Raw genomic sequence first — 22,066 nt, 5'->3', positions numbered from 1 at the left:
CTGTAAAGTCCTGTGGGAGTAGCCCAGTTACTGTAAAGTCCTGTGGGAGTAGCCCAGTTAATGTACAGTCCTGTGGGAGTAGCCCAGTTACTGTAAAGTCCTGTGGGAGTAGCCCAGTTACTGTAAAGTCCTGTGGGAGTAGCCCAGTTACTGTAAAGTCCCGTGGGAGTGGGAGCAGCCCAGTTACTGTAAAGTCCCGTGGGAGTGGGAGCAGCCCAGTTACTGTAAAGTCCTGTAGGAGTGAGAGCAGCCCAGTTACTGTAATCTAGCCTGGGTACCAGACTGTTCAGTTATCATTCCACTCTCCACTCCTGTTTTTTGCCAAATCATTGCCAAAGACTTTGCAAATGACAGGAGTGGAAGGAATAAAGCTAAACAGACTGGTACCAAACTAAAAATCAATCCTCTATAACAAAGTATTCCATTCCATTAATTATATTCTATTCAACCATGCATGTTGCACTCTGAACCTTATGTTTCCAACGTTAGTAAGGATAATACAATCACCAATTATAGAAGTAGATTGATCCAATATGCTACTTTGCTCATCTGCAAAAGAGAAGGAACCCTAAAGCCGTTCTGATTATCCTCAGAGGCAGAAAATCAACAATGACTTCGCCATCATCACGCAGGTGCATTGCTAGCATCCAGTTGCGTCCCGGAATCATGAGCCATAAAATTGTCTGGTGACTTCCAAGCAGCCTAAGCAGAGAGGCGCGCGGCTTCCCAAGCCTGTGAAACACTCCCATTAGTTGCCAGCGCGAGCTGTACATGATCTTCAACACACAGACGTGAGGATCTCATTATAATCACATAAAGGGTGATTTCAGTGTATTACAGATCAATGGGGACTGACTTACCGATACCAGGCGCTGAATAGATGAAGTACAATGCCGTGGTGGACAGTGAGAAAAGGAATATAAGCCCAAGGAATGACCTTCTCCGAAATCGCAGATGTGTCGGCATTATATAGTCGCAAAAACACGTAGACGTTTTCTTCTTTACAATAGAGATAGGCTAACAGTAGGCCTCAAATCTCCCGAGCGTGTCCAGATGTAAACGCAATCCGCGAATAATCGGTTTTATTTTGTCGACTGCAGCAGATATTCTGCGGGAAAGATGAGTGGCCAGGCGAGTAGGAAGTCTAGCGAATAGGAAGACAGAATCGAAAGGTAAAACAGCTAAAGCCAGCTTTGATTCAGTTTAGAAGAAGTCCCAATGTGGAACAGCTAATCGCGACAATGCAGTCAAAACTGTCGGTGTCGTATTCAGTGGAAGGACATCATTAGCCTACAGTCAGACGCTGGGGAACTCGGCCGCTCGGGCGGTGGTAGCCTACTATGAACGGAAAGCTACTAGCGTCTACCTTCCACAAAAAAATGTGCCATGCCTTTATGAGGAGGCGTCTCGTTTCCCCATAGGGAGTGTGTGCAAACTCTTTCACTACGTCACTGATACTGATTGACTTTATGCAGTGATGGAAAATATACTCAATTGTCATTCTTGAGTAAAAGTAAAGATACCTTCATAGAAAATGACTGTTTAATGGCTTCTGTTTATGTATTAAAAAAATAATAATAATAGCTCATCAGCATTGAGCTAAACTGAGTTAGCTCAGTTGTGACATCATATTTAGCTTACATTAATTGGACTAAATCGTTTTTGGTATATTTTAGATGTCATTGTATTAGACTAAGCGTAGCTGATTAAATGATGTTGAAATGGTGCTAGAATAGTGGAGGCGTCGCCTGTTTTCTTTGCAACTTGCGGTAACTCTCCATGGTTCAAAGTCAATAGTTGTTTAGTAGTCCGAAAATGTCGGAAACATTCACTTGCTTGACCATGCTGTAGGTCATGTAACTGTTTGTTACACATGCAATATGTTTTATGGACTTAACCGGAAATATGTCTCCGGTTTTGTGATGAAACAAAGGTGTGGTTGAATTTATTCTGTCATTGTCTTCTTATTGTCTCGGCCTATATATCACGGTGTCAAGGCATACAGTAGGAACTAACAGGTTATAGAGCAAATAACGCAATTATCCCAACACATAGGTTGTAATATGGCTTTTTTCCTGGCTTGCCTTCCCTGGTGATTTTACCCACGCACCACTCAGAGGAAGTAGGGATGACGAGTTATATTGATAGGCGCATGAATCGGACCATCATTCTGTCCTGTCTGAGCATTCGAAATGTAACGTATACTTTTTGGTGTCAGGGAAAATGTATGCGGGTAAAAAGTACATATGTTCTTTAGGAATGTAGTGGAGTAAAAGTAAAAGTTGCAAAAAAAATATGAATAGGAAAGTTTTCAACTCTATATCCATTATCTGCAACAACAAACTACTGTCTAAATATGTGAAAACTGAGCATTTCTACGTTTCATTTTAAAAAAAATGTAGAGTTAAAAAGTTATCTGATGACACCATCAAAAATATATTTTTTAAAGTGATTTTTAAACACGGAGATTTGCGTTGACATGGGAGGCAAGAAAATATCCTATGGCTAGAAACTCGTTACAAGTTTTAGAAATCACTGATGTCACAAAAATCACAAAGGATTTTTTAGGCATTATCATTTTAAAACCACAGATCATAGAAACACACTGGAATACGTTGCCTTTGGAAAGTATTCAGACCCCTTGAATTTTTTCACATGTTGTTAGTTTACAGCCTTATTCTAGAATTGATTAAATAGCTTTTCCCTCATCAATCTACCCCATAATGACAAAGCAAAAACAGATATTTTGAATTTTAGCTATACAGCCACATACAGCCACAAGTCTTCTAGGGTATGACGCTACAAGCTTGGCACACCTGTATTTCGAGAGTTTCTCCCATTCTTCTCTTCATATCAACTCAAGCTCTGTTAGGTTGGATGGGGAGAGTGGCTGCACAGCTATTTTCTCTCCAGAGATGTTCGATCGGGTTAAAGTCCGGGCTCTGGCTGGGCCATTCAACGACATTCAGAGACGTATACCAAAGCAACTCCTGCGTTGTCTTGGCTGTGTGTTTAGTGTCGTTGTCCTGTTGGAAGGTGAACCATCACCCCAGTCTGAGATCCTGAGTGCTCTGGAGGAGGTTTTCATTAAGGGTCTCTCTGTACTTTGTTCCGTTCATCTTTCCCTCGATCCTGACTAGTCTCCGAGTCCCTGCCGCTGGACAACAACCCCACAGCATGATGCTGCCACCACCATGCTTCACCGTAGGGATGGTGCCAGGTTTCCTCCAGAGTTGACGCTTGGCATTCAGGCCAAAGAGTTCAATCTTAGTTTCATCAGACCAGAGAATCTTGTTTCTCATGGTCTGGGAGTCTTTTGGTGCCTTTGGTAAACTCCAAGCGGGCTGTCATGAGGTTTTTACTGAGGAGTTGCTTCTGTCCGATTGGTGGAGTGCTGCAGAGATGGTTGTATTTCTGGAAGGTTCTCCCATCTCCACAGAGGAACTCTATAGCTCTGTCAGAGTGAGCATTGGGTTCTTAGTCACCTCTCTGACCAAGGCCCTTTTCCCCCAATTGTTCAGTTTGGCCAGCTTTAGGAAGAGTCTTGGTGGTTCCAAACTTCTTCCATTTAAGAATGATGGAGTCCACTTTGTTCTTGGGGAACTTCAATGATGCAAAACTTTTTTTGATACCCTTCCCCAGATCTGTGCCTCGACACAATCCTGTCTCGGAGCTCTACAGACAATTCCTTTGACCTCATGGCTTGGTTTTTGCTCTGACATGCACTGTCATCTGTGGGACCTTATATGCAGTTGAAGTCGGAAGTTTACATACACTTAGGTTGGGGTCATTAAAACTCGTTTTTCAACTACTCCACAAATTTCTTGTTAACAAACTATAGTTTTGGCAAGTTGGTTAGGACATCTACTTTGTGCATGACACAAGTAATTTTCCCAACAATTGTTTACAGACAGATTATTTCACTTATAATCCACTGTATCACAATTCCAGTGCGACAGAAGTTTACATACACTAAGTTGACTGTGACTTTAAACAGCTTGGAAAATTCCAGAAAATTATTGTCACGCCCTGGTCTAAGTATTTTGTGTTTTCTTCATGTATTGGGTCAGGCCAGGGTGTGGCATAGAGTTTTTGTATTGTGGTGTGTTTTGTCTTGGGATTTTGGTATGTGTGTATAGTGGGATTGTAGCTTAGTGGGGTGTTCTAGGAGAGTCTATGGCTGTCTGAAGTGGTTCTCAATCAGAGGCAGGTGTTTACCGTTGTCTCTGATTGGGAACCATATTTAGGCAGCCATATTCTTTGGTTGTATTGTGGGTGATTGTCCTGTGTGTCTTGATGTCCTTGTTGGAGGTTAGTAGACACTTGTATAGGCTGTTTTCGGTTTTCGTTTTGTAGTGTTAGTGTTTTGTTGTGTGTGACGTTTGTTTATTAAAGATGAATCGCAATAGACACGCTGCAGTTTGGTCCGACTCTCCTTCACCATTAGAAAGCCGTTACAATTATGTCATGGCTTTAGAAGCTTTTGATAGGCTAATTGACATAATTTGAGTCAATTGGAGGTGTACCTGTGGATGTATTTCAAGGCCTACCTTCAAACTCAGTGCCTCTTTGCTTGACATCATGGGGAAATCAAAAGAAATCAGCCAAGACCTCAGAAAAATAATTGTAGACCTCCACAAGTCTGGTTCATCCTTGGGAGAAATTTCCAAATGCTTGAAGGTACCACGTTCATATGTACAAACAGTAGTACGCAAGAATAAATACCATGGGACCACAGAGCCGTCATACTGCTCAGGAAGGAGACGCGCACTGTCTCCTAGAGATTAACTTTGGTGCGAAAAGTGCAAATCAATCCCAGAACAACAGCACAGGACCTTGTTAGGATACTAGAGGAAACAGGTACAAAAGTATCTATATCCACAGTAAAGAGTCCTATATCGACATAACCTGAAAGGCCGCTCAGCAAGGAAGAAGCCACTGCTCCAAAACCGCCATAAAAAAGACAGACTATGGATTGCAACTGCACATGTGGACAAAGGTCGTACTTTTTGGAGAAATATCCTCTGGTCTGATGAAACAAAAATACAACAGTTTGGCCATAATGACCATCATTATGTTTGGATGAAAATGGGGAGGCTTGCAAGCCGAAGAACACCATCCCAACCGTGAAGCACGGGTGTGGCAGCATTATGTTGTGGGGGTGCTTTGCTGCAGGAGGGACTGGTGCACTTCACAAAATAGATGGCATCATGAGTAAAGGAAAATTATGTGGATATACTGAAGCAACATCTCAAGACATCAGTCAGGAAGTTAAAGCTTGGTTGCAAATGGGTCTACCAAATGGACAATGACCCCCAGCATACTTCCAAAGTTATGGCAAAATCAAGGTATTGAAGTGGCCATCACAAAGCCCTGACCTCAATCCTATAGAAAATGTGTGGGCAGAACTGAAAAAGCATGTGCGAGCAAGGAGGCCTACAAACCTGACTCAGTTACGGCAGCTCTGTAAGGAACTTATTGTGGGACGCTTGTGGAAGGCTACCCGAAATGTTTGACCCAAGTTAAACAATTTAAAGAGAATGCTCCCAAATACTAATTGAGTGTATGTCAACTTCTGACCCACTTTGAATGTGATAAAATAAATAAATGCTGAATTAAATAATTCTCTCTACTATTATTCTGACTTTTCACATTCTTAAAATAAAGTGGCGATCCTAACTGACCTAAGACAGGAGATTTTTACTAGGATAAAATGTCAGGATTTGTGAAAAACTGAGTTTAAATGTATTTGGCTAAGGTGTATATAAACTTCTGACTTCAACTGTAGATAGCTGTGTGGCTTTCCAAATCATGTCCAATCAATTGAATTTACCACAGGTGGATTCCAATCAAGTTGTAGAAACAACTCCAGGATGATCATTGGCAACATGATGCACCTGAGTGCAATTTCGAGTCCCATACCAAAGGGTCTGAATTGTTTTGCAAACATTTCTAAAAACCTGTTTTCTCTTCGTCATTATGGGGTATTGTGTGCAGATTGCAGAGAATTTGTTTTCATTTAATCCATTTTAGAAAAAGGCTGCAACTTAACAAAATGTGGAAAAAGTGAAGGGGTATGAATACTTTCCGAAAGCACTGTATGTAGACACTGGTTTGGTGTTGGAGATAATTAACATGTGGCGGAGTTGCCCTTTAAGTAGTACTTCAAAGTATTTTTACTTAAGTACTTTACTCCACTTATTTTATGCCAAGGTGGAGGAGCCATTATAGCCCTAGACCAAAATGAAATAACAAAATATTAACAATATTGCCAGGATGGATGCAAAATGTATACTTTATTAGGTTTTATATTGTATCTTTATTCACCAATATGTTTCATTACGCAATACATTTTCTATAAGATATAAAATAAAACATAAAGCCATGGTGTGCTCTTGTGGTACTCAATCCTAATATATTTATTGTGTGTGTATGTGTCTGTGAGAGAGAGAAAACATGTGACTGTGTGTGTTGTTCGTGTGTGTGTGTGTGTGTGCGTGCATGCATGTAGCATATGTGTTTGTGCACATTTATGTATCTGTTTATGTGCCAATGTGTGCATGGGTCTGTGATGGTCCTGTAGATAATGCATGGAAGTGAATATTGCATTTTGGCATGTGTCGTGTAGACAATGAATGAACATGTTGAGCACAAGGTCAGACCAGCCTATCCCTCAGAGTACGCTTTAAATAGATAATTTTGAGAGAACTGCTGTGGGGGAACTATGGGAGCGATGTGCCCTTGGCCATGCCAAAGAGGAAATGGTAAAGGGAGAAAAAGAGTAGTGTTGGTGTGTGCGTGATCACCCCAAGCCACACAGTCAGTCACCACCTACATTCATAACTTCTGCCTTAGGCATAGCTCAGCACAAACCAGGCATTCAAATGTTGGCTACCGTAATTTGACTGGCAACCAACAGCATAACAGCATCCTGATTTAAATGGCAGGCCTGTTGGTACAAAGAAGCAGTGAGCATCTTGTTTAATTTACTGTAGACCCATTGAATGTGGAACAATGGGCAGTATGGGGCTGGGCTGAAGATTGCCTTAAATTGTTTGTAGGCCTATCAAACATGTTCATTTCAATAGTTATTTTACTACTATTTTCACCCCAATGCCACTAGTCTCGAATTTTCTCCATGTAAAATAGACTAGGCCTACTCTTTCCAGTCCAGTCGCTATATAATGCAGGAATGCTCTTTCTTCAGAAACTACAAATCCCGTGAAAAGTCATATCTTATTGCAATTTATTGAAATTTTATTTTACATTTATTTAACTAGGCAAGTCAGTTAAGAACAAATTCTAATTTCCAATGATGGCCTAGGAACAGTGGGTTAACTGCCTTGTTCAGGGGCAGAACGACAGATGGTTTACCTTGTCAGCTCCGGGATTCGAGGGAAATTATAGGAAATTACCTGAAGGTAAAGCCCATTAAACCACTCTAAATATTCAAGTCGATGTGAAGATTGTACAGTGTGGTTGTTGATATTACTATTTTTGGCGAGTTTATATTTTATATCCATAAATCAGCACATAAAATGATCTAGTCAATTTGAAGACCTTCCTGGTGGCACGTAAAAACTACAACTCCCTGCTAGTTCAAACAGGAAGCAGAGTTGTGATGTGGCCAACATGCGATGAAACAGAAATGGATGTGCAAGTATTTTCTCTTAAAACCATCGCTTTGCTGTTTTAAAAGCATTATTTGAAGAATGAAAGGCTCCGCGTATCATCTTGTTATTTGTATTTTGTTGACGTGGCCAAATTTGTTCCCGACAGAACGAGTTGAGAGACAAAAATCGTTGTTAGATTTGCACGACAGAGACGATGTTGGATTGGAACAGGATCATACAATTATTCCTGATGACAACAAAAAATCCTCGAGAAACGAAGGAAATATAGCTGCTGCCAACCCTCAACAAGACGGCCACGCAGAGCAATCAACCAGGTGTGATTATAGCTTTTTAATGCGTTGCCCTTGACTGCAACTGGTGAAACAGCTGTCGTTATTCGTGGATGACGTGTGTAGAGCAAGGATAGGGGTAGCTGACTAAACTCCACTCCATGGTGATGAAGTTAGAGTTCATCAGACACTTCCTTCACAGCGGAGTTTATTCGGCTACGGTCATGTTTGGTAGGCCAAGGTGACCCATTGCATACTCTTGGTAGCCTAGCTAAAATGTAGTCTTGTTTGCTTCCTCCTCAAGCCTGGGGATGAGGTTACCTAAAATGTAATGTCAGTAACGATATTCCTTTACATTGAGACACATTCTTATCACACAGGATAAAAACACACATTGACAAATTACTCTCAAATGACACCCATGTACACAGGCATAGAGCAGGCTGCACTATGCCTGACCAGAGCCAGGTGCACTTCTGTTTTAGCCATAGGATGTCATTTGATAGCCTATTTACCCACGTGTCTCAAAATGATAACTCTTATTCTGTCTCCTTGTTCCAGCCTGTTAAATGACACAGATAACTCCAGTAATGACACCCTCCACGCTACCACTGTGGGTGTCAAGGCAACCCCTAAGCCAACCCCGAAGCCCATCCTGCCAGGTGCTGGGGTCAAGGCCCAGGAGGAGGAACAGTCTAGTGGGATGACCATATTCTTCAGCCTACTGGTCATCGGTCAGTAGTGTCTGTCCATCAATCTTCTGCATATTTTTATTATTATTTTTATTAAAGCGCCTATGGATTTTGAATCTTAAAAACAAAAAAACAAAAATTAGAGAAGAAAGTACTAAATTGTATAGCCTATATTCCATGTTCATGGCTCTATCCATACCCCATCATTGCAACACTAAAACACCCTCCCTCCGATTAGGGGGATCCCTTCACTACACTTAATCCATAGATTGGCCTTTGGAGGAAGGATTGTTGACATATGTTTGACATTTGTATCTTAAAGCATAATTTAGAAGTAATAAATTGAAGTGGGAGCATAATGCTGTATGGATTAAATTGAGACAATCCATAAAATCATGCTCTTTTTGTTCTAGTTTCATTCGAATCCCCCATTAGTAGTGTTTTGGAGGAAGCAAGGAATGGATGATTGGGAAATGATGTGGCAGCACTTCAGACAATCTAAAGAGGACATAAGCCTACATGTTCTGCCTCTTAGGAATTCCAGTCCTCTGCATTAGTATCGATTAGTGCAGCCTCTAGAGTTCCAAGATATATTCTAAATCAGACAACCAGTGTTTCCCAAATGGTGGGTCAGTCAGAGGTTGTGGCTGAATCATTTTGTTAAGGCTTAGGACTGGATCCTAGACTGGTTCTTAGACTAGATATAGCATATTTGTTGTGATAACTCAGTGGGTCACAAGTACATAAAGGTTTAGTTGCAATGTCGGCCGAGCACAATAAAAAAATATCCATATAATTACATTTACATTTACATTTAAGTCATTTAGCAGACGCTCTTATCCAGAGCGACTTACAATTAATTCAACAAAACCAAATACTCTCACGTTGCATCTGCAAAACAATTGTATTGTATATGAGGCTCTGCCAGGAAAGCTAGCCTACACAATGCTTAACACTTCCTTGAGCTGCCAATTCATCTTTGGTGAAAGTCAATCTTTAAGTGAGGGGTTTAAATGGATTGAGTGCTTCCTTATTCCTAAATACTCGTTAGTCTATTGGCTACACTACAGCTTTCAGGAAATGACTCAAGACCCACAATCATTAGTCTAGCTCATTAGTAAAAGGGAAAACCAAAGTCTTTGGTCCACAGATTGATGCAAGCGTTCTACCCTGACGGTTTTCAACTTTTTGTTTTCACAACACACAAATGGAAGCAGTGTTGATCAGCACAATTCAGTATGTGGATTCCCAGCACTATGGGAGATAAGAGGTTAGATGTTTGATGCTGTGAACAGTCTGACTTGGGAGTCTGGACTTCGGTGGTTGGACACTTTGGATGTTCAACTAAATTGATTATTGCAGATTAGTTTATGTTGGTCTAAACACATGGATTGGTTCCATTTGAAATAAAATGTTGAAATTAAGCTATAATAACTTAAATGCATTCCTCAGCATTTTTGGTTTTCTTGAAGTCAAATTGTTTGGATGCTCTCAAATACTGTATTTTGTCCATTTTTAACATGTGATCTTAACTATGTTTCATTCCCAACTTGACACTGTCCCATTGTATCGCTTTTCTCAGGTATCTGCATCATATTGGTGCACCTGCTTATTAAGTTCAAACTACATTTTCTGCCGGAGAGTGTGGCTGTTGTGTCCTTAGGTAAGTACCACGTGTGATGTGCAATCTGTCGTACTACTTTAGGTTCATACTGTTTGAGCACTCATTGGACCTAAATCTGTTTTCTTGTCTTACAATTTGGTTTTATTCATTTATTACACCATTATTTCTATTTCTTACCCCAATTGGGTTGGGCTGTATGTCAGATATCTCCATTTTAGATCTTTGCGAGGGCACGGCATCTGAAACAGAAATAGCCTTGCAGGTTGACAGAGTAGAATAGATGATTGTGTAAGATATTACACAGAGAACACATCTAGATGGAGAAGATAGTCAACTGTGAGGTAATTTCCCAGATTGAAGTTTTTCTGGAGAGGAAATAGTGTTGTATAATTAAGCAATACGGCCTGTGGGGGGTTTGGTATATGCCCAATATACCACGGCTATGGGCTATTCTTATGCAAGACACAACGCGGCGTGCCTGGATTCAGCCCTTAGCTGTGGTATATTGGCCATATGGCACAAACCCCTGAGGTGCCTTATTGCTATTATAAACTGGTTACCAACGTAATTAGAGCAGTAAAAATAAATGTTGTCATACCTGTGGTATACGGTCTGATATACCACGGCTGTCAGCCAGTCAGCATTCAGGGATCGAACCACCCAGTTTATAATGCCTGTCGCACACACACAAACAAACTAACCCCTTTCCCCTGTGCCCAAGGGGACTTCCACAAAGAAACGTTATTAGACAACAGCTTTCTTATTCTTTTAAAGATAATACATTAATTCCCTACTTGGTATTAACATCCACACACTGATGGTCTTTAGGAATTGGTATTTCCATTTCAAGGAGATGTGGCCTTTTCTTAGCTTTGATAATGTGAGACCTTTAAAACTGTCATGGAGATGAGTGTTTGTTTTATGTGTTGGTGAACTCAAATGATATCTTGTGGTTGTCTTTCTCTTCCAGGGATCCTGATGGGAGGCTTCATAAAGATCATTGAGTTTCATGAGCTAGCTAATTGGAAGGTACACTACACACTTTGCTGTAAATGTTTAATTCCTGCTTGTTGAATAGAGTCCCTTAAAAGGGCCTTTTATTCTAGGAGTAGACTGATTACTCATGCACAGAATATGTGAATGTTTGAGATGTTGTCTTGTTTTCACAACTTTCATAGTGTCTATTGGAGTCTGTGTCTGCCCCAGGTTCCCAGTACCCGTGCGTCTGCCCCAGGTTCCCAGTACCCGTGCGTCTGCCCCAGGTTCCCAGTACCCGTGCGCCTGCCCCAGGTTCCCAGTACCCGTGCGGCTGCCCCAGGTTCCCAGTACCCGTGCGCCTACCCCAGGTTCCCAGTACCCGTGCGCCTGCCCCAGGTTCCCAGTACCCGTGCGCCTGCCCCAGGTTCCCAGTACCCGTGCGCCTGCCCCAGGTTCCCAGTACCCGTGCGCCTACCCCAGGTTCCCAGTACCCGTGCGCCTACCCCAGGTTCCCAGTACCCGTGCGCCTGCCCCAGGTACCCAGTACCCGTGCGCCTGCCCCAGGTTCCCAGTACCCGTGCGCCTGCCCCAGGTTCCCAGTACCCGTGCGCCTGCCCCAGGTTCCCAGTACCCGTGCGCCTGCCCCAGGTTCCCAGTACCCGTGCGCCTGCCCCAGGTTCCCAGTACCCGTGCGCCTGCCCCAGGTTCCCAGTACCCGTGCGTGCGCCTGCCCCAGGTTCCCAGTACCCGTGCGTGCGCCTGCCCCAGGTTCCCAGTACCCGTGCGTGCGCCTGCCCCAGGTTCCCAGTACCCGTGCGTGCGCCTGCCCCAGGTTCCCAGTACCCGTGCGTGCGCCTGCCCCAGGTTCCCAGTACCCGTGCGTGCGCCTGCCCCAGGTTCCCAGTACCCGTGCGTGCGCCTGCCCCAGGTTCCCAGTACCCGTGCGTGCGCCTGCCCCAGGTTCCCAGTACCCGTGCGTGCGCCTGCCCCAGGTTCCCAGTACCCGTGCGTGCGCCTGCCCCAGGTTCCCAGTACCCGTGCGTGCGCCTGCCCCAGGTTCCCAGTACCCGTGCCTGCCCCAGGTTCCCAGTACCCGTGCGCCTGCCCCAGTACCCGTGCGCCTGCCCCAGATTCCCTGTACCCGTGCGTCTGCCCCAGGTTCCCGTGCGTCTGCACCAGGTTCCCAGTACCCGTGCGTCTGCCCCAGTACCCGTGCGCCTGCCCCAGTACACGTGCGCCTGCCCCAGATTCCCGGTACCCGTGCGTCTGCCCCAGTACCCGTGCGTCTGCCCCAGGTTCCCAGTACCCGTGCGTCTGCCCCAGTACCCGTGCGTCTGCCCCAGTACCCGTGCGTCTGCCCCAGTACCCGTGCGTCTGCCCCAGGTTCCCAGTACCCGTGCGTCTGCCCCAGGTTCCCAGTACCCGTGCGTCTGCCCCAGGTTCCCAGTACCCGTGTGTCATAAAAAGTGATTCATGCTTCAAGACAGCCCCTCCTCAATTTGTTTAACCCAATCTGGAGCCAACCTAAACCATTCCATGTCTGATATACGCACAGTCTTGTTGTTTACTGTGTTACAGTGACTCAACCTTCAGTATCTGGGAGTTATTTCATGAGTCTCTCACGCTCCTACTCTTTCTCTATCTTTTTATTCACCTCTCTTTTCTCTGTCTGCCCTCTCACTCCCTGGCCCCTCTTTTTGTTGTTCCTGCTCATCCTTGTCCCTCTTCTGTCTTTCTTTCTCTTTCCCCATGTGGCCCCTGGTCCTCCAGAGTTGGTACTGGCAGACTTTGCGTGGATTGGATTGCCAGATAGGGGTCTTTGGGATGCCGTTTCTCACTTACTGCAGTTGTGATCCATGCGTACTGGTTCGAATCCCCATATCCACAGTGCTAACCTCACACTGAGCTGTTTCTTTGGCACTACCCCCCCAGGACCATGCTGTTAACTGCCAAGGCCACACTCTACCAACCCCTCAGGCAATGACATCCTGTCTTCCCTGGCTATGCTCTCATCCTTTTCCATTCATCCCTCTATCTCTCTTCTCCAACATGTCTACTTTTCCCTTATGTGCTTCCCTCCTGTTATCCTTTCACTCGCTGCCTCCTTCTCCCATTTCTACTTCTCCTCCCATTTCTACTTCTCCTCCCATTTCTACTTCTCCTCCCATTTCTACTTCTCTTCCCATTTCTACTTCTCTTCCCATTTCTACTTCTCTTCCCATTTCTACTTCTCTTCCCATTTCTACTTCTCTTCCTGTGTCGTTCCTTTGCCGGCAGTCCTTTTTTTACCGCATCGTTTCCTCCTTTCCTCCTCCACTCCAACGTGTTGTCTCTTCCCGTATGTCCTTTCCTCCTCCACTCCAACGTGTTGTCTCTTCCCGTATGTCCTTTCCTCCTCCACTCCAACGTGTTGTCTCTTCCCGTATGTCCTTTCCTCCTCCACTCCAACGTGTTGTCTCTTCCCGTATGTCCTTTCCTCCTCCACTCCAACGTGTTGTCTCTTCCCGTATGTCCTTTCCTCCTCCACTCCAACGTGTTGTCTCTTCCCGTATGTCCTTTCCTCCTCCACTCCAACGTGTTGTCCTTTCCTCCTCCACTCCAACGTGTTGTCCTTTCCTCCTCCACTCCAACGTGTTGTCCTTTCCTCCTCCACTCCAACGTGTTGTCCTTTCCTCCTCCACTCCAACGCAACAAAGTGGAAAAAGTCAAGGGGTCTGAATACTTTCCAAAGGCTCTGTACATTTTATACTGACTCTGCACATCCACTCGCATACAAGCTGCTGCTACTCTGTTTATCTTATTTCCTGTTTTCTCGTCACCTTACCCCTATACATACCTACCTCCATCACTCCAGTATCCCAGTCCCCTTACCCCTATACATACCTACCTCCATCACTCCAGTATCCCAGTCCCCTTACCCCTATACATACCTACCTCCATCACTCCAGTATCCCAGTCCCCTTACCCCTATACATACCTACCTCCATCACTCCAGTATCCCAGTCCTCTTACCCCTATACATACCTACCTCCATCACTCCAGTATCCCTGCACATGTAATATGGTATTGGAACTGACTTTTAAAATATTTCCTGTATATAGTATGCTTACTTTGTGTATGTGTGTGTGTATATATATTTTTATGTTTGTTAGCATTGCTGACAAAAAAAATACCTTCCTTGCTGAGTTTGCAAGGAAGGCATTTCACTGTACTTGTGCATGTGACATTAAAAATGTGAAACTAAAATTGCATTAGAAGATTTAACTGAACTAGAAACATTTCCTAATTCTTATCCAGAATATAAAGTGTCAGTCTATCTACTTCCTCTTATGTAGAGTGGTAACACAATGTACCTTAGTAGTCAAGCCTTATGACTAATCAACCTGCTCTATGGTCGGGAATAGATAGACCTGTTTGCTCAGAAATCCGCTTTGCTTGTCCAATCTGCCCTGTCAGCACAAAGCAGACAGGTTAGCCTAGTAAAAACAAATTACCACATCAAAGATCAACCACCATATTTTACAGTAGGGATGAGGTATTTTCTGCATATGCATTGTTCTTTTGAGGCCAAGCCCACCTCTGGTGTGCGGTGGGTTTGAGTATATCTCTAATTTCTTGTCATATGACCGTTAGCACTGGTTCCAATCCAAGTGCCAATGCCGTTTCGCACCGCCTGGAGTTTGCTATGTTCAGAGGACAGGAAAAAGAGCTGTTTGGGCGAACGCACCAATGGCCTTCGAAAGAACAATGCAGAAAATACCTCATCCCTACTGTAAAATATGGTGGTGGATCTTTATGGGGCTGTTTTGCTTCCACTGGGCCTGGGGCCCTTGTTAAGGTCAATGGCATCATGAAGTTTACCAAGTACCAGGGCATTGTTATCCCAAAACCTGGTTGCCTCTGCCAGGGGGCTGAAACTTTCAAGTTATCTTCCAGCAAGATAATAACCCTAAGCACATGTCAAAATCCACAAAGAAATAGTTAATTAACCACAAAATCATTTTGCGATCTCCATCTCCGGACTTGAACCCTATTGAAAACCTGTGGTTTGAAGAGGGCAGTCCATAAGTACAGGTGAAGGTTATCAAGGATCTGGAAAGATTCTGTATGGTTGAATGGTCTAATATCCCTCCCAAAGTTTTCTCCAATCTTATAAAACATGATAGAAACGCTGTATCGTTATCCTCACAAGGGGAGGGTTCTGGAGTATTGAAAACAGGGGATCCTACTTCTTAGTCTCTCCCTGAGTGATTTGTATTATCATTTGTATTTAATTTTTTTAGCAAGCAATATAGCTCAGTATTTGTATCATTTATTTTAAACTTCTGTGCCCCACTGCATATGGTATTCAGGTTGACTATGCATAACAATAATATGATTGTACACACTTAGTTACACCTGAATCACTAACATGCCGTACTTACTGTAACGCATGTTGATATTCATAGTCAGCATCGATATAGTGAGGCGATTTACAATCCCCACACACAACGTAATGCAACAGCACATGACGCCTACTCCTGATCCAGGAGCCCAGACATTTTAGCTGAGAGCCAACAATGATTTCATTATATCCCATTAACCTAACGTAGCAGGTGTACAAGAAACGCCTGAGTGGAGTCCCCACATCCGGTTTTCAGGGGAAACGGAAGCTAGGTTGAAGATGTTGTATCCCTGGAAAACCGGATATTTCCCCCCCGCATAACTGATGCGAAAGAGGTCACAGGTCAGGGTACAGTGTGAGTCAGATAAAGTACCATAAATCTGAGTATGTACATTATGTATGCATGAGTAGTGTGTGTGTGCCCCTGAGGGGCTTATCATGTGCGTCATGGTGGTGCTAGGCTAGGTCAAACTCAGTCTTGTGCCTCTAAGGGGAGCCTCACTATGATTCATTAGTGTGTGTGTGTGTGTGTGAAGCTCTCTTGAAGTCGAAGTGAAAGATGTGTTTTGACAAATCGAGGTCTGTTGCTAACTTATGTAGGCCCTCTTTCCTGTCTCATCTCCTTCTCTTTTCATTTTCTCTCATCCTTTCCACTCCTCGCTCCCACTGACTGCAGGCACCTGATTTCTTTTGTTGCAAAAAATCATTGCTAAAGATGAAACGAGGTTGAGTGTGTTAACCACCATGTCCCCTGATAGGAAGAGGAGATGTTTCGTCCCAACATGTTCTTCCTCCTGCTTCTGCCGCCCATCATCTTCGAATCAGGATACTCTCTACATAAGGTGTGTGTGTACTTGCGTACGAGCGTGTGTCTACGTGTGTTTCCTCTTGGTGTATTGGGATATTTGGTGCTCATCTTTCCACCTCCATGTGTTCTGGTTGCCAGGGTAACTTCTTCCAGAACATTGGTTCCATCACACTGTTTGCTGTCATTGGGACAGCCATCTCTGCCTTCATCGTAGGTGGGGGGATCTACTTCCTAGGACAGGTGAGGCTTCTAGAACTCTATAGGGTTGTTGGGTCCCCTGCAATTCCTGGGACCGATGGGCTTCTAGAACTCTCTATCTCCCCATTCCACATCTGTTTAGCTAATCCACCACCAGGGCTTTACTGATGAGTAGTTCGTTTAGTTAGTTGTCTAGTTTTGGACTTTAATGTAGAATGTCTTGGAAATCACTGTTATAGAATGGCTTGGGTACCCCGGAGACCGGCTTGGAAATCGCTGTTCAAGAATTAAATTGATTTGCAATGAATTGATTTGTGTAAAAAAAAGAAAGAAAAAGAAACACACATTCAAGATGTACAATGTATTCCCAGAGGAGATGGCACTTAAAAGTATGAATTAGAACGCATGTTTCCAAAGGTGTCCTCAATAGTAACATGTTTTTGGTAACATTTTTCATATGTTACCAAACATTTCACTGGCATTGACACAAGTGTGATTGCATTGTCAGTCTAGGAATATGTGTGAAAAACTGACAAACCTTTTACAAAACAACCACGAAACAGTAGGGCATGTGAGCAATCATTTGAGACATGCAGTCCTCAGTGTTGCAAACTGTTGTGCAATGCTGCAACACTGAAAAAATCCCACAAAATGGTTTCTATTGTAAATGTGTGATGTGTCCTGTCTTTCTCTCTTTCTCACAGGCTGATGTGATCTACAAGATGAGTATGACTGACAGGTGAGGAGATCAGCATGACTGACTGGTGAGGAGATCAGCATGACTGACTGGTGAGGAGATCAGCATGACTGACTGGTGAGGAGATCAGCATGACTGACTGGTGAGGAGATCAGCATGACTGACTGGTGAGGAGATCAGCATGACTGACTGGTGAGGAGATCAGCATGACTGACTGGTGAGGAGATCAGCATGACTGACTGGTGAGGAGATCAGCATGACTGACTGGTGAGGAGGTCAGCATGACTGACTGGTGAGGAGGTCAGCATGACTGACTGGTGAGGAGGTCAGCATGACTGACTGGTGAGGAGGTCAGCATGACTGACTGACTGACTGACAGACAGGTGGGGAGTTATCCTGATTTTTATAGTTTCATACCATATATATATATACTGCTCAAAAAAATAAAGGAAACACTTAAACAACACAATGGAACTCTAAGTCAATCACACTTCTGTGAAATCAAACTGTCCACTTAGGAAGCAACACTGATTGACAATACATTTCACATGCTGTTGTGCAAATGGAATAGACAACAGGTGGAAATTATAGGCACTTAGCAAGACACCCCCAATAAAGGACTGGTTCTGCAGGTGGTGACCACAGACCACTTCTCAGTTCCTATGCTTCCTGGCTGATGTTTTGGTCACTTTTGAATGCTGCCGGTGCTTTCACTCTAGTGTGGTAGCATGAGACTGAGTCTACAACCCACACAAGTGGCTCAGGTAGTGCAGCTCATCCAGGATGGAACATCAATGCGAGCTGTGGCAAGAAAGTTTGCTGTGTCTGTCAGCGTAGTGTCCAGAGCATGGAGGTGCTACCAGGAGACAGGCCAGTACATCAGGAGACGTGGAGGAGGCCGTAGGAGGGCAACAACCCAGCAGCAGGACCGCTACCTCCGCCTTTGTGCAAGGAGGAGCAGGAGGAACACTGCCAGAGCCCTGCAAAATGACCTCCAGCAGGCCACAAATGTGCATGTGTCTGCTCAAATGGTCAGAAACAGACTCCATGAGGGTGGTATGAGGGCCCGACGTCCACAGTGCAGGACGTTTGGCATTTGCCAGAGAACACCAAGATTGGCAAATTCGCCACTGGCGCCCTGTGCTCTTCACAGATGAAAGCAGGTTCACACTGAGCACGTGACAGAGTCTGGAGACGCCGTGGAGAACGTTCTGCTGCTTGCAACATCCTCCAGCATGATCGTTTTGGCGGTGGGTCAGTCATGATGTGGGGTGGCATTTCTTTGGGGGGCACAGCCCTCCATGTGCTCGCCAGAGGTAGCCTGACTGCCATTAGGTACCGAGATGAGATCCTCAGACTCCTTGTGAGACCATATGCTGGTGAGGTTGGCCCTGGGTTCCTCCTAATGCAAGACAATGCTAGACCTCATGTGGCTGGAGTGTGTCAGCAGTTCCTGCAAGAGGAAGGCATTGATGCTATGGACTGGCCCGCCCGTTCCCCAGACCTGAATCCAATTGAGCACATCTGGGACATCATGTCTCGCTCCATCCACCAACGCCATGTTGCACCACAGACTGTCCAGGAGTTGGCGGATGCTTTAGTCCAGGTCTGGGAGGAGATCCCTCAGGAGACTATCCGACACCTCATCACGAGCATGCCCAGGCATTGTAGGGAGGTCATACAGGCACGTGGAGGCCACACACACTACTGAGCCTCATTTTGACTTGTTTTAAGGACATTACATCAAAGTTGGATAAGCCTGTAGTGTGGTTTTCCACTTTAATTTTGAGTGTGACTCCAAATCCAGGACTCCATGGGTTGATAAATTTGATTTCCATTGATAATTTTTGTGTGATAATGTCAGCACATTCAACTATGTAAAGAAAAAAGTATTTAATATGAATATTTCATTCATTCAGATCTAGGATGTATTTTAGTGTTCACTTTATTTTTTTGAGCAGTGTGTGTATATATATATATGTATGTATATGTATGTATATATATATATATGTGTATGTATATGTATGTATGTATATATATATATATGTGTATGTATATGTATGTATATATATATATATATGTGTATGTATATGTATGTATATATATATATATATATGTATGTGTATATATATGTATGTATATATATGTATGTATATATTAATTACACCGAGTATACAAAACATTATGAACACCTGCTCTTTCCATTATGTAGAGTGACCAGGGGAAAGCTGTGATCCTTATTGATGTCACTTGTTAAACCCGTTTAAATCAGTGTAGATGAAGGGGAGGAGTCCGGTTAAAGAAGGATTTTTAAGCCTTGAGACATAGATTGTGTATGTGTGCCATTCAGAGGGTGAATGGGCAAGACAAAAGATTTAAGTGCCTTTGAACGGGGTATGGTAGTAGGTGCCAGGCGTGCCAGTTTGCATCAAGAACTGCAACGCTGCTGGGTTTTTCATGCTCTAGTTTCCTGTGTGTGTATCAAGAATGGTCCCAGCATCCCTGTGGAATGCTTTTGACACTTTGAAATGTCTCTGCCCAGACGACTTGAGGCTGTTCAGCGGCATAGCTGGAGCCAAATGCATAGCTGGAGCCCTGAGCTGGATATAATTTTATTTGTGATAATTTATTATAGATGGTTAACAGTGGCGAACCCTCCCTCAAACTCCGGTATACATATAACACTCAAGTCTAGTAGCTACAGTGTCATCACGTAACAATAGTGTATCCTTTCATAGAAAGAGCAAATATTTTCCTCTTCACATTTGATTTAATTTAACCAGGTAGGCCAGCTGAGAACAAGTTCTCATTTCCAGCTGCGACCTGGACAAGATAAAGCATAGCGGTGTGACAATAGCAACACAGAGTTACTTATAAACAAACAGTCAATAACACAAAATAAATTAAAAAGGAAGAATCTATGTACATTGTGTGCAAATGTAGGGAGGTAGGCAATAAATAGCCCGCAGAGGCTAAAATAATTACAGCTTAGCATTAATACTGGAGTGATATATGTGCAGATGATGACGTGCAAGTAGAGATACTGGGGTGCAAGAGGGTAAGTAGTATGGGGATGAGGTAGTTGGGTGTGCTATTTACAGATTGGCTGTGTACAGGTACAGTGATCGGTAAGCTGCTCTGACAGCTTATGCTTAAATTTAGAGAGGGAGACAAAATATTTTTGCAATTCGTTCTAGTCTTCGGCAGCAGAGAACTGTAAGGAAAGGTGGCCGAAGTTGGCTTTGGGGAAGATCAATGAAATATACATGCTGGTGTGTGAGCTACGGGTGGGTGTTGCTATGGTGACCAGTGAGCTGAGATAAGGCGGGCTTTACCTAGCAAAGACTTATAGATGACCTGGAGCCAGTGGGTTTGGTGACGGATATGTAGTGAGGGCCAGTCAACGAGAGCATACAGGTCGCAGTGTTGGGTTGTAAATGGGGCTTTGGTGACAAAACGGATGGCACTGTGATCGACTACATCCAGTTTGCTGAGTAGAGTGTTGGAGGCTATTTTGTAAATGACATCACCGAAGTCAAGGATCGGTAGGATAGTCAGTTTTACGAGGGTATGTTTGGCACCATTAGTGAAGGAGGCTTTGTTGAGAAATAGGAAACCGATTCTAGATTTAATTTTGGATTGGAGATGCTTAATGTGAGTCTGGACAGAGAGTTTGCAGTCTAACCAAACACTTAGGGATTTGTCGTTGTCAACATATTCTAGGTCAGAACCGTCCAGAGTAATGATGTTAGTCGGGCAGGAGGGTGGGGGCAGCAATCCGTTGAAGAGCATAGTGTCCAAAGAAGGGCCAGATATATACTGAATGGTGTCGCCTGCGTAGAGGTGGATCAGAGAATCACCAACAGCAAGAGCGACATCATTGATATATATACAGAGAAAAGAGTCGGCCTGAGAATTGAGCCCTGTGGCACCCCCATAGAGAATGCCAGAGGTCCAGACAACAGGCACGATATGACACACTGAACTCTGAGAAGTAGTTGGTGAACCAGGCGAGGCAGACATTTTGAGAAGCCCGGGCTGAGCATATGGATTGAGCATATTTCCAAAGGAGGGCAGCAGCTTTAGGATAAGGAAGTGGTGTGTTTGAAGGTTCACCCAATGTCTCTGTAGTCACATGCTGTGGAGTGTGTGTATTTTCTGTAGTCAGTCTGTTTTCGTGAGTCACTCTCTGCCTTTCTATCTATATGTTTTCACTGACTGTTATCTACCCATTTCCTATTGTTTTTAACCATGATTTAAACAGCCTGTAAAATAATTGCAAGTCCAAAGCTTTGTCCAATAAATTCTTGTCCCTCTCCCTCCTGAAGCTTTGCGTTTGGTTCTCTGATCTCGGCTGTGGACCCCGTAGCAACCATCGCCATCTTCAATGCCCTCAACGTGGACCCTGTCCTCAACATGCTTGTGTTTGGAGAGAGCATCCTCAACGATGCTGTCTCTATCGTACTCACCAAGTACGTACTCCTCCTCCTCACCCCCTCTTTCCTCTTCCTCCTCATACTGTTTTATCAAGGCACAATATTTTATCAAGGCACTACATGTACATCTTCTGGTGAAGGCCAGTATAATGTGTGTAATTCTTAGTCCGTGCACTCGCCCTTTGTCCCTGTGTTGTAATTCTAAATGTCAGATGAGCTACCATGCCTTGGAGTTGGTACCCCCCTTTTGCGGCTATAACAGCCTCTTCTGTTCTGGGAAGGATTTACACTAAATGTTGGAACATTATTGCAGGGACTTGCTTCTATTCAGCCACTAAAGCATTAG

General features: G+C 44.0%; 2 protein-coding genes across 2 annotated transcripts in view; one reads left to right on the top strand and one right to left on the bottom strand.

The window, feature by feature from the left end:
- b4galt5 (UDP-Gal:betaGlcNAc beta 1,4- galactosyltransferase, polypeptide 5) overlaps window positions 1–1,385 on the bottom strand; it is a 67,843-nt gene extending 66,458 nt beyond the window's left edge. Inside the window, exon 1 of the mRNA XM_029621485.2 lies at window positions 861–1,385. Coding sequence (XP_029477345.1) covers window positions 861–966 — 106 coding nt within the window. The 5' untranslated portion in view covers window positions 967–1,385. The remainder of the gene's footprint in view (window positions 1–860) is intronic.
- Window positions 1,386–7,590: 6,205 nt separating this feature from the next.
- The window catches only part of slc9a8 (solute carrier family 9 member 8), a 29,714-nt gene continuing 15,238 nt past the window's right edge, over window positions 7,591–22,066 (top strand). The window contains exons 1-8 of the mRNA XM_029621484.2: window positions 7,591–7,948; window positions 8,465–8,637; window positions 10,178–10,258; window positions 11,190–11,248; window positions 16,340–16,423; window positions 16,528–16,629; window positions 17,292–17,326; window positions 21,613–21,756. Coding sequence (XP_029477344.1) covers window positions 7,713–7,948; window positions 8,465–8,637; window positions 10,178–10,258; window positions 11,190–11,248; window positions 16,340–16,423; window positions 16,528–16,629; window positions 17,292–17,326; window positions 21,613–21,756 — 914 coding nt within the window. The 5' untranslated portion in view covers window positions 7,591–7,712. The remainder of the gene's footprint in view (window positions 7,949–8,464; window positions 8,638–10,177; window positions 10,259–11,189; window positions 11,249–16,339; window positions 16,424–16,527; window positions 16,630–17,291; window positions 17,327–21,612; window positions 21,757–22,066) is intronic.

Source organism: Oncorhynchus nerka, linkage group LG20 (genome assembly GCF_034236695.1).
Source record: "Oncorhynchus nerka isolate Pitt River linkage group LG20, Oner_Uvic_2.0, whole genome shotgun sequence".
Taxonomy (NCBI): Eukaryota; Metazoa; Chordata; class Actinopteri; order Salmoniformes; family Salmonidae; genus Oncorhynchus; species Oncorhynchus nerka.
Note: the sequence above shows the minus strand (reverse complement) of the source record. Positions and strands in the feature narration are given on the sequence as shown.